The 12,983-nt window shown below is 41.6% G+C and overlaps 1 protein-coding gene across 2 annotated transcripts in view; it reads right to left on the minus strand.

Annotated features, from left to right (window-relative positions):
- The window catches only part of RAF1 (Raf-1 proto-oncogene, serine/threonine kinase), a 37,209-nt gene extending 30,064 nt beyond the window's left edge, over window positions 1-7,145 (minus strand). Inside the window, exons 1-2 of one of the 2 annotated variants that reach the window (XM_014592473.1) lie at window positions 6,910-7,145; window positions 835-947 (exon numbers count right to left, since the gene is read on the minus strand). In XM_014592473.1, the coding sequence (XP_014447959.1) occupies window positions 835-947; window positions 6,910-7,116 (320 nt within the window). In that variant the 5' untranslated portion in view covers window positions 7,117-7,145. The remainder of the gene's footprint in view (window positions 1-834; window positions 948-6,909) is intronic. The other variant, XM_027776658.1, reaches the window with a different exon arrangement.
- Window positions 7,146-12,983: the final 5,838 nt, after the last annotated feature.

Consider the following 12,983-nt stretch of genomic DNA (forward strand, 5'->3'; position numbering starts at 1 on the left):
AAAAAAAAAAAAAAGTTTTGCCCATTTTTTTTGGGGGGGGAGGGGGAATAATGGATAATTGCGGACATCTCTGCTGCTGTAGGCTGTTGGTTCTAGTCTTTGAGGGGATGCCTCCATCTTGCGACCATCATTAGAAACAGAACAAATGATGGGGCTGGCAGGTGGCATGGTGGTTAAGGGCACTGGACTCCCACATGGCTGACTGCAGTTTGAATCCCGGACCTGGTGGCTTGCTTTCTCACTTTCCTTCTCTCTCTCACTCTGTCCCTCTCCGGTCAAATTAGGATAAGTAAGCAAGCAACTAACTAACTAAATAAATAAATAAATAGAATAGAATAAAATAATTCTTAAAAAAGAAGAAGAAATAGAACAAGCCATGTCTTCCCTAAGGCAGAAGTTCTCCTGCATCTTTTTGCCCCATATCTATTAAACAGCAGAAATGCAGCACACATTAAGCTGAATAAACAAGTGAATAAACAAGTGGATCTACTGTATGCATTCTTTAACTGTAAATAATGTAACCAATCTCTGAATACCAATGCATTATCGCAAACGCAATGAAATTTTCAATTCAAGAAACATACCATCTACCATTACTGTCCCACTCTAGGAAACACCAACACCCACCTCACATGTATTTCTTTTTCAAAAGAATGTCCGAGCAGTAATTCCAGGCTCTTAGTACCTTATTTTTCAGAATTACAAGCAAGGATATACAAATACACAGTATCTACAGGATGCTAACACATTTTTAAAAAACGGAAACAGTTATTATTTGAAGCTAGGAGATCTTCACTCATCTGAAAGAGGAGCAGCCTGACTCTGAGTCCTTACCCTTTGTGCTCCTGGAGAAGTCTGAACACCGCACAGCACTCCGGTTGCAGGCCCCTCACCTTGAGAGCTTTCATAAGGCAGTCGTGCAAGCTCATCCCATTGCGCACATTGACCTACAAACAAAAGACCAGCTTTAGGACGGACACGGGCCGCAGCAGCCCTTGCAGAGGTGAGCACAGAAACTAGTGTGCTTGTCGATGAGGGTGTAGGCAGAGACACACAACACCGTCCTTGTAATGGAAAACCCAAAAGGAATGCCACACAACAGGTGAGCACTTGAACAAAGTATGAGACATCTGTGAAAGTCACATCACACAGCTATTCTATTATTTTACTTGTAGTGACCAGGAGGACTGGTGTCTATAATGTAGTAACTGGCGAAAAAATACCAGAATAATATAAAGAGTAAGATTATCTAAAAGGTGGGGAAACCTATATATTATATGCTTATATTATGGTGGATGAGTATCAAAAGATACACACTTACCTGTTTATATCAAAAGAGTATGACCGAGCAATACAAAATAATAAACTTATATCTCTAGTTTGTTAGTTTGTTAAACTAAAATATACATGGCAAGCATCTACCAGAAAGGAAAATAGTGGATCTATGAACAAACAAGAGCTTTTATTATATAGAATGTGTTCTTCAGGGCTAGCTCTGTGCCCTAGTGGTTAAAGCAGCTGGATCCCACATGGCTGATGATGCAGCTCAAGTCCCAGACCCAGCAGCTTGAGAAACATACCAGGTATGTGTGCCTGCGTGGCCTAAAAATCTGGAAAGGAGGAAAAAGAGATCGCAGCGTGAACATTCCCCATGGGGTAATATTTTCTCCACTTCCTCTCTGTCTCTCTTCTACAAGCATATATGCCCTCAAGCCAACAAAAAGAAAAAGAAAAAGAAAAAGAAAACAGAAAAAGGCTCTTTGGGGCTGGCCTCATAACCCAACAGTTGAAGGCTATATAGAGGGAGCTGGATCCTGCATGGCTGACTGCAGTTCAAATCCCAGCCCTGGCAGCTTAAAAAGAACACAGGGTGGGCCAGCAAGTGGTGAGGTGATTAAGGTGCTGAACTCCCACACGGCCAACCATGGTTGAGTCCCAGGCCTGGTGGCTTGCTTTCTCTCTGGTGAGTGCATGTGCCACTCAATCCTGGCTCTTAATTGTGCCATCTCAATTTCAATCCAGCCAATTCTCTGGCTGGTTTAAGACAAAGAAATAAATCCTAAGAAACAAGACAGAGTTATCTGAGCTAGCTTCCTTAGTAGGCTCCAACACAGGGCACAGTATTGGATACAAAACAGAGGTAACAATTTGGGAGGGAAGGGAGTGAAAGTGAGCTTGAGGAATTCGAAAACATCATTGAGGAGCAATGAAAATCTCCCCTGGGCGTTATTTTGCTGACTGATTTATCTGCCCAGTTATTCCTCCATCTGTGAGGCACAAAGATGGGCTGTACATTAACAGAAGTCAGCACACAAAGTCTGATCTGGGGAAGAGAGAAATTTAGGAGATGGTGGCAGTGAGGTAAGAACATTCTCTTGGGAGGAAGGAAAAGGGCTGATCCAAATTGTAAAAGCTCATTTGGAGATGGTGACAGCCTCCTTAGCTACTGGCCTCTCCACTCTTTCGCATACACAGAAGAGAAAGAAGGCTGTAAACCACAGGGTAAGAGGGACACAACTGATTCGTCAAATCGATCAAGACTTCTTTATTACCAGAAGCCTCTGACAACAAAAAAGAAGGGGGCGGGGTAGGGACAGGGATCATCTGATATGCTGATCCTTATGAATACATTATCTATTCAAAAATAAAGTCAACATTCTACAAAAGTTTCTTGTACGTACCAAAATAATTCAGATAAATGTATCTGGAATTCTGTCAAAAAAAAAAAAAAAAAAACTGGAAATAAGTGAGTGAAACCACAAATTAAACAGAACAGTACCACTGGCTAAGCATGGAAACTGGATGGTAGGTCCATGACATCAGATTCACTACCCTAACCACTCTGCTCCTGTGTGTGCTTTGTAACGCTCCATAATAACCCTGAATGCCTCTCGAAGCAGTGAAGCAGTGACATCCTTTGAAAGGTTCCACTACTTCAAGCTTTTCAGAAACCAAATTAAGTAAAGTGATAAACTGACTTTAACTATGAAAATAAGACATCAAGAATGAAAGAAATGAACAGTAATAAACACTCAGGACTAGCAGGTGATGTAATAGTTACATCACTGGACTTCCATGTAGTCGAGCGTGGTTTGAGACCCGGACCTGGTGGGTTTAAACTCATTCCAGGTACGTGTGCATGCATGCCTAAAATCCCAAGAGAATGGAGAAGGGATTGAACACGGCCATCGCCCCTGGGGGGAGATTTCTCACTTTCTGTCTGGCGAGTACACATGTCCTATAGCAAAAATCTCTCTCCCCTAAAAAGAGAGTAATAAGCACACAGTGACAGAATCATGATCTCTGTCAATACTGCACATGCACAGTAGTGCTGTCACAGCTGTGACGTAGTGTCTGTGTTCTGTCATCAACCATCACTAAAAGTCAAAGACTCTATGAACTGGACAGTTCTTCAAACACCCTCTAACCCAGTAAGGTTTCCAAATGTGACTGGCATTAGAACTGAGGGACTTATGAAAATATAGATTCCCAGCCTCTTCCCTCCCTTCAACATATCCGAGGATTCTGATTCAGTTCATCTGGAATGAAGTCCAAGTTAAATAATTCTTTAAAAAAAAAAAAAAAAGTTTTTTTTTTTTTTAAAAAAAGAGTATATATATTAATTGAATGTCCTAAATGTCTTTTTAATATGAGGATAAACAATGACAGTAAATACAAAAAATATATCATAGGAAAAATTAAACGTTATGAAATGAAGTATAAATTTAAATAATAATAAAGTAATGTAAAACAGTTAGTTTGGGTCTCGCTGTCTTAAAGGGCCATTCCCTCAACGACGAGGCTGGACTAAGTCCTCTGGCCTCTTGGGCGAACCAGCAGTACCCAGAGTGGAGAAGACAGTCTCAGGAACACCCAGAAGCACCAGCTGGTCATCGGCCTCCTGTAACATCTGTGCTTCCTAGCTGACCTCTCAACCTATGGCCAGAAAGAAACCACTGAGAAACAGTAGGTAGGGGCCTGCAGGCAGCACAGGGGTTAAGGCAGACGAATCCCATATGGTTGACTACGCGATTCAAGTCCTGGAACCAACGGCGTGAAAAACGTGCCGGGAGCCTGTGTGTGCATACCCAGAATCCTGAGAGGAGAATGAAGTGACTGCAGCATGGCCACCCCTCTGGGGGAGACCTTCCGCTGTCCCTCTCTCCCGCTCTCTCTTTCTCTCTCTCTCTCTGGTTCTGGCAAACACACACCACCTATGGCAGAAAACTGAAAAGAAAATAATACAAATGGGCCGGCAGGTGGTGTGGTTAAGGGCGCTGCTGGACTCCCAAGTAGCCAACTGTGGTTTGAGCCCTGGACCTGGCAGCTTGCTTTTCCACTTTCTCTCACTCTGTCCATCTCTGATCAAATTTAAATTTTATTTATAGAGTTAAAATAATAAAAATGATTCATTAAAAAAAAAGAAGAAGAAAAGAAAATAACACAGTTGGTAAAAATCACTTTGCAGGGGCCAGTAGGTGGTGATGGTGGTTAAAGTGTTGGACTCCCACATGGCTGACTAGTTCAAGTCCTGGACCTGGCAACTTGCTTTTTCACATTCTCGCTCTTTGTCTCTTTGGTCTAATTAAAAATAATAATAATAGCAAATAAACTTAAATAATAATTTTTTAACATATCACTTTGCAAACAAAAGACAACTATAAGAGATTGATACTACTTATTTTGTCAGCCATAAAACTTTAATTTCGAGGAGAACAAAAGTAAATTTACTCAAACTTTAACTGGCCTTTGTGCTTTGCCTTCAGTTCAAAATGTACCATTATAATCAAGATCCTCCTTAGATTCACAAAAAAAGTATAAAGACATTTATTAGCAAACTGGGGAGAGTAGAACTATTAGAAGGAAACTTAAAAACCTCTGGACTGGGGAGACCAGCAGATGGGGTAACGGCTACATAGCTGGACTCCTATGTAGTCGACCACCATAGAGTCCCGGACCCAGTGGCTTAAACTCACGCCAGGTATGTGTGCGTGTGTGCCCAAGATCCCGAGAAGAGGATGGAGGAGAAGGGATTGCGGCGTGGCCATCCCCTCTGGGGGGTGATTTCTCGCTTTCTGTCTCTCTCTGTCTTTCTGGGGAGAGCACGTGCCCTATAACAAAATACCCCTCTGGGAGAAAAAAAAAAAAAAAACCTCTGGGCTGGACTTTGCAACTTCAGAACCTGCTTTGCCAAAGTATAGACCTCCTAACCTCAGGTGTTGCTTCACCTGGGTATACAGGATGAACACAGCACAATGATTTTACACAAAGGATGGAGGGTGGGAAAGGAGAAGACATAGAAGTTTTGAACAATGATTTTTAAAAATGTCCACCAACAAAAATCAGTGTAATTTGACATTTTTGTATGGTCAGGCAGATCTGGTCTTATCTTTTTATAAAATCCAGAATAGTAGAAAACTTCTCTCTTTTTAAAAAATTATTAGTAGTATTTTTTAATTTGACCAGAGAGAAACAGAGAGAAAAGGGAAAGTGAAAAGGCAAGCCGTCAGAACCAGGACTTAAACCGTTGTTGGCCATGTAGGAGTCTAGCGCCTTAACCACCATGTCACCTGCTGGTCCTAAAAACTTCTCTTTGTGGGGGGCTGGCAGGTAGCGTGGTGGTTAAGGGTGCTGGACTCCCAGACAGCCGACCGTGGTTCAAGTCCCAGACCTGGTGGCTTGGTTTCTCACTTTCTCTCTCTCTCCCTCTCTCTGTTCCCCTCTGGTCAAATTAAAAATAAACAAATAAAGTTAAATAAAATAATTCTTAAAAAAAAAACAAAAAAAAAAACTTCCCTTTGTTAGCAATACGCTCTTAGAATATTTAGGGTTTTACGTCAGAAAACTCAGTGGCAGTGTCCCTACCGTTATCTAACATGAACCTATAGCTATGTAGAGATTACTGGCAGGTGCTGTGATTTTTAAGCTATGTGTAGATTTCTCCCAGGACCAGGACATACAGAAGTAATTTTACTTTCATCTTTATATTTGACTCTAAGGTTAAGTATTTTAGGCAAACATTTTGCTTTAATAGAAATAAAAGTCTTTTCCAAAAAAATTATCTGGAAAGGTTTTAAAAGAGCTTCTAAAAGAAATGTATTTAAAACACATACCCATAACGTACTCTTTGTGTGGATAAAGTATCAAAAAGTAAGACATTCCAGACAAAAGTAGTAACAGAAGGAAGGCCAAGGTGTGGAAAAAAGTGGGATTGGCAGGTGGTGTGGTGGTTAAAGGTGCTGGACTCCCACACAGCCAATTGCGGTTTGAGTCCTAGACCTGGCAGCTTGCTTTCTTACTTCCCCTTTCTCTCTCTCTGTCTCTCTTCGGTCAAATCAAAAAGTAATAACAACAAATGGAATTAAATAAATAAATAATTCTTAAAAAAAGAAAAAGAGAGGAAGAAAAAAGTAAGGGTGTGGAAAGACACTCTTATGAATTAAAAATAGGGGCTGGCAGTTGGCATGGTGGTTAAGAGTACTGGACTCCCACATGGCCGATCGCAGTTTGACTCCAGGACTTTGCGGCTTTCTCTCTCTCTCTCTTACTGACCCTCTCTGGTCAAATTAAAATAAGTAAGTAAATAAATAAAGTTAAATTAAAATATTTCTTTTTCTTTGGAGAGGTTTTTGCAATAGGGCGCGTGCGCTTGCCAGAAAGAGATAGAAAGCGAGAAATCTCCCCTCAGGGGGGTTGGCATGCCACAATGCCTTCTTCATTCTCCTCTCGGGATCTTGGGCACACATGCACATGCACCTGGAGTGAATTTAAGCCACCGGGTCCAGGACTCGGACTGTGGTCAACTACATGGGAGTCCAGCGACATAGCCATCATGCCAACTGCTGGTCCCTGATCCATAATGTTTTCTATAGGCACATGAATAGCTAAAGTTCCTTAACATGCACATACCACTGTTCTTTGCTTGTTCGGCAAGAAAACACGGATGGTGTTGCTTGTCTTCGAAGAGTCTGTGAGTTTGCCATCATCTGACGCCCGGCGCTGATAGCCAAACTGTTGAACTATTGTAGGGGAGATGCAGCTGGAACCATCAAACACCGCATCTTTGAATCCAAAACCATTGCTGATCGTCTTCCAGGCCCCTTGTATGTGCTCCATTGATGCAGCTTGAACAAGACGTAAACCTACTAAAAAAGAGAAATAATTTTAACTCTAGAATAAGAGCACCTACTCCAGTGACACTTAAATAACAGTGATTGTGAAAAGAGTTTTTTACACTATTATGGATTTTTAGTAAGAGATACCTTCTTTGTAACAAAACTAATCAGAAAAGAAAATAACAGTATATTCTATAAATACTTCAAAGATAAGTCCAAAATTAAGAAAATAGGTTTAAAAAAAAAAAAAAAAAACCTCATCGGGACCAGCAGTGAGCGTAATGGCTATGTAGTCAACCCATGGTTGACTCCCATGTAGTCAACCGTGGTTCGAGTTCCGGACCTGGTAGCTTAAACTCCCTCCGGGTGCATGTGCGTGTGTGCCCAAGATCCGGAGAAGAGAAGAGAGGAGAAGGGATTGTGGCATGGCCATCTCCCCTGCGGGGTGATTTCTCACTTCCTGTCTCTCTCTCCCTGTCTTTCTGGCGAATGCACGCACCCTACAGCAAAAACTCCTCAAAAAAAAGAAAAGAAAAATAAAACTCATCAAGAGTTATACTGCCAGTTAAAAGTCAACCCAAAGGGCCACAGGTGACATGGATGTGGGCTGGATCCCACATGGCCAACTGCATGGTTCAAGTTCCAGACATGGCAGCTTGGAAATCATGCTGGGTTTGTATGCATGTGTGCCTAAGAACCCGAGAGGAGAACAAAGGAAAGAGTTGTGGCGTAGCCACCTCCCCAGGGGGTGTGGATTTCTCCCTTGCTTTCTCTTTCTCTCTATTGCTATGCCTCTCTCCTGTCAGTGCACACACCTTATAGTATAAAAAATAAAAAAATAAAAAAATAAAAAGCCAACCTGTAAGATGAGCCCAGGACTCCTGATTTCTAGACTAAGACTTTTTTTCAATTATGTTTCCCTTCGTCTTTCATTATTGTACATTAAGTACAAGTGACTACTACCCTTAACTGTGCATGTTAGGTCTATATCCCCTATCTCAAAACCTTTAAGACACAACCTCTGACTTTATAAAAGAAAATAATAATAATTTCTTGGATGTATTTTAGACACTATATATATATATGTACAAGAATACTCAAAAGGTCATGGAAAGAGATCAGCAGGTAACAAGTGGTTAGGGTGCTAGACTCCCACATGGCTGACCATGGTTCAAGTCTTGGACCTGGAGGCTTGAAACTGACACAGGATGCATGTGCATGCATGCCCGAAATCTCAAGAGGAGAATGGAGAAGGGATTGTGGTATAGCCATGTTCCCCAAGAGGATGATTTCTCACTTTCTCTCTTTCTCTGTTTCTTTCCAGCGAACACACATACCTAGGCAAAAACCTTAAAAAACAAAATTAAAAGTTCATGGGAAAATGGAATTGAAGCTTAAGTTTATATTGTTGCAAAACAAGATAACTACTATAGAAGTACACAGTTAGTTCCAGCCATGGCCTAATGGCTGGATCTCACATGGCCAACCACATAGTTCAAGTCCCACATCAGCAGCTTGGTGAAAAACACTAGGCATGTGTACGTGCCTGACCAAAATCCTAAAAGGAGGACGATGGAGGAGAGAGAACGTGGTGTGACAACCACGGAGGAAGTGGGGTACTTTCTCACTTTTTTCTCCCACCATCCAGCAAGGGCGTGTACCCATTCATAGCTAGTCACAAAATGACAATAGGTTAAATATTCTGCAACAAACATCAGGATTTGCAAAGCCCTAGCATGTTTCAGAAGTCTCCAGCTATATAGAAACGAGGGGTTTGCTTCCTCCTTTAGAAAACTCTGAGATTAATGGGCCAGCAGGTAGTGCGGTGGTAAAGGTGCTGGATCCCAAATGGTCAACTGTGCAGTTGGTCGGAGTCCAGGGCTTCCGGAAAACAAACGGACAGGAAAAAAAAGGAAAAAAAAAAAAACATAGCACCGAGTCGGGGACTCAAAGCTCGGACGACTAAATGAGAGTCCAGCAATACAGCCATTACGCCAACTGCTGGTCCCAGTATGTCGATCTTAAATGAGACATTTAGACCCCTGGTGATATCACTCTTCAATGTAAACATAACAATAGATCTAACTTCCAACACTGTGAAACTAGAAAAACTATTGAACATTACTGCTAAAAATCTAAATCATTCTCCATAATTTAAGAATGAGGCCAATGGCATCAATCTGTCCCCAATGTATTAAAACACATAAAACAATTGTATATGTTGTATAATATCAAAAATGAAAAGCATGAGAAAGATAAATTATGGGACCAGCAGGTGGTGTAATGGCTATGTCACTGGACGCCCATGTAGTCGAAGGTGGTTCTTGTCTCGGACATAGTGGCTTAAACTCACACCGGGCACGTGTGCGTGCCCATGCCCCTGAAGGGGTGATTTCTCGCTTTCTTTCTGGCAATCACACGAACCCTATAGCAAAAACCTCTCAAAAAAAAAAAAAAAAAAGATAAATTAAAATGTTCATGAAGTAGTCTGGGTATTTATCAGACTTTTTCAACTCTTACATAAACATGTATTGTTTAAAGAGGATTGTTAATATGCCATTTGAAGATAGCTACTAACAAAAAGTTTATTTATATACAAATTAACTATAGGGCAGTCCAGTTGACTTTTAAATTTAAGAATGGAATTTCAAACACTTAACACATTCGGCTCTATGACAGAAAGTAAATCTATGGATATGGTATTTTGTGAATGATCTTTTAAATAAAAGAAAACCTTACATTAAAAAATATAAAAATTTAAAAAAAGAAATTAACTATAAAATCTCATTTGTGGGGCCCGTGGTTTAGGTGGTTGGACCCACATGGCCAACTGTACAGTTCGTGTCCCAGACTTGGCAGCTAGCGAAACACGCAGGGCATGTGTGCATGCATGCCCAAAATCCCAAGAGAAGACCGGAAAAGATGGGACTGCAGTGTGTCCATCCTCCCTGGGGGGTGATTTCTCACTTTCTCTCTCTTTTCCTAACATACCCACACACTCATCCTGCAAGCGCACGTGCCCTACATGAAAAGAAAAAATACATCTGTGTACAATGATAAAAACAATCTTTTTATTTTTGATAACTCTCTTCTCATATACAAAACAGTAGTTCAATTATCACAAAGGTTCCCAGACCTTGAAAATTTGTTCGGTGATGGGGCTGCAAATGGTGTAGCAATTACATCCTTGGATTCCACATGGCTGAATGAAGTTCAAGTCCCAGACCTGGTGACTTGAAAATTATGCCGGGTGTGTGTGCTGGGTATGTGTGCGTGCATGCCCAAGATCCCAGGAGAAGAATGGAGAAGGGATTGCAGTGTGGCTATACCCCTGGAGGGTGATTTCTCACTTTCCCTCTGTCTCTGTGTGTGTGTGTGTGTGTGTCGCTCTCTCTCCAGCGAATGCCCATGCCCTACGGCAAAAACCTTTTTTTTTTTATTATTTTTATTTGGTGAGGCGATCTGAGACTATATTCTACAGCCTAAACAATTACCTTTTAGATGTCAGAAAGACATCACAGATTCATAATTTAATTTGTGTTGATACCTGTAATTTTATAAGTTATTCAGAAACCTACAATTTACTAATACAAATTCTTCTAATCTATTCTATTGGGTTGGTGGAAAAGTCATGACGTATTTTTCTATGTTTCTATGCACAAATACATCAAGCCTTTTCCTACGACCCAACAGAATTCAGGTTTCAGTGGGTTCCATGCTACTTCCTTCCGCATTCCTTAACGCCTCCTCCCCAAACTCCCTACCGACCATCACAGAAGTTTCTGAAATCAAAAAGCCTAGATCCTACCGTCCTCTGCTTCCTCCACTTTGGCTACTGTTACATAAAGAATTACCACAATGGGCCCAATCCTAAAGTCAGTCACCAAAAGATACCAGCATTTAATTGCAAGAGGGCACCAGCATTCATGGGGGGAGGGGGGAGGGGGGGAAGAGAAAACGAGAGAGGGGGAGAGAGAGAAAGCACCCCTCAACAGGATGTAATCATGCTTCTTCCTCCCGTTCTCCATCCTGTCAAGATCTGTGGCATGCACACACATGCCTGCTGTGTTTCTCAAGCTGCTGTGGCCCGGACTCTACGAGTGGTTGGTAGGCCACGTTCCATGCAACTCCTAAGCACGGCACTGAACCACTGAGCCATACGGCCAACCCTAGGGACTGTTTTATGATAGAGAAAGAGAATTACTCAACTGCCAGACAGCCTTCCACAGTCGCCACCCTACATCTAGAAACATGAGCTTGTATACATTTCTGATGCTTTTTTAGCCTACATTCTTTCTGAGAGTGGCAGATTCCATAAGTTTACCAAAAAGTTTGCCTTTACTGGCTTTATGAGTTATTATGTTACCTAAAATTTGAAAATTTGTTTGCTTTAATAATGTAATTCATGATTGTACAGTCTAAACTTTTTTAAGAATGATTTAGTTATATTTGTTACTATTTAATATGCTATACAGGGCTAGTGCACTCATGAGAGAGAGAGAGAAAGAGAGGAAGGGAGGGAGGAAGAGGGAGAGAGAAAGTAAGAAAGCAAGCCTCCAAGTCAAGGACTCAAACTGCAGTTGGCCACACTGGAGTCCAGCATCCTAACCATCATGCCACCTGCTGGTCCCTGGCAAAAGCTTTTTTAAATAATATATCTTTCTACACCAAAATGTTCATTTTTGTTATCACAGTTAACCTGTCATAATCACTCAAGCTCATTTACTTTTTTTTTTTTTTTTGAAGAGGTTTTGCTATAGGGCACATGCGCTCGCCAGAGAGAGACAGAAAGCAAGACATCACCCCCCAGGGGGGTGGCCACGCAGGAATCTCTTCTCCTCCATTCTCCTCTCGGGATCTTGGGCATGCACGCGCAAGTGCCCAGCGTGAGTTTGAGCCACCAGGTCCAGGACGTGAACCGCGGTCAACTACATGGGAGTTTAGCGACATAGCCATTACATCAACTGCAGGTTCCTCAAGCTCATTTACTCTTAATGTGAACATTCTGTTTTAGACAGTTAAATAAAGCCTTTTCTAGTTTTATGAGATGGGTTTATAAAATCTAATATGAGTTTACGAACAAACAAATGAGTAGAGTAGAAAAAAGGCACATCGGAGGAGCAGGTGGCATAATAGTTAAGGAGCTGGACTCCCAAACAGACAACTGCAGTTTAAGTTCCAGACCGGCGGCTTGGAAGTCATGCCAGGCACATGTACATGCATGTGTGCCCAAAATGCCAGGAGGAGAATGGAAGAGAAGGGATTGATTGGCATGGCCATCTCCCGAGAGGTGATCTCTCACTTTCCTTTTCTGTCTCACTCTAGGTAAGCAAGCACATTTAAAAAAGGCAAAAACCTTTAAAAAAAAAAAAAAAAAAAAAGGAAAAAGGGAAGAAAAGGCACATGGGACTGACTGAATGATGCAGCAAGAAGACTCACATGAGCCAGGAGGCCAGCCCTTCACACCCTGACTCACTTTCTACCTTGTGATTCCTAATTTAAGTTACTTTCTTTGTGCCCCTTCTGTGATCTATCTAAACCACCACCCAATATGGTTTCTTTTTTTGTTTGTTTAAGGCAAACTATTGCCATAGGGTGCATGCACTTGCTGGAGAGACAGAGACAGACAGGGGGACAGAAAGTTAGAAATCACTCTCCAGGGGGGATAGCCACACCATGATCCTGTCTCCTCCATCCTTCTCTTGGGATTTTGGGCACACAAGCACAAGTGCCCGGTGGGATCCAACCAACTTAACCACCAGGCCACCAGTTGCCCCATTACTGATGTAATTCTAAATTCAAGAATCCCTAGGAAAGTTTGAATCAACTTTTTTTTTTTTTTTTTTTTTTTTTTTTTATGGGCGCGTG

The sequence above is a fragment of the Tupaia chinensis genome, unplaced genomic scaffold, assembly GCF_000334495.1.
Source record: "Tupaia chinensis unplaced genomic scaffold, TupChi_1.0 Scaffold000704_1, whole genome shotgun sequence".
NCBI lineage: Eukaryota > Metazoa > Chordata > Mammalia > Scandentia > Tupaiidae > Tupaia > Tupaia belangeri.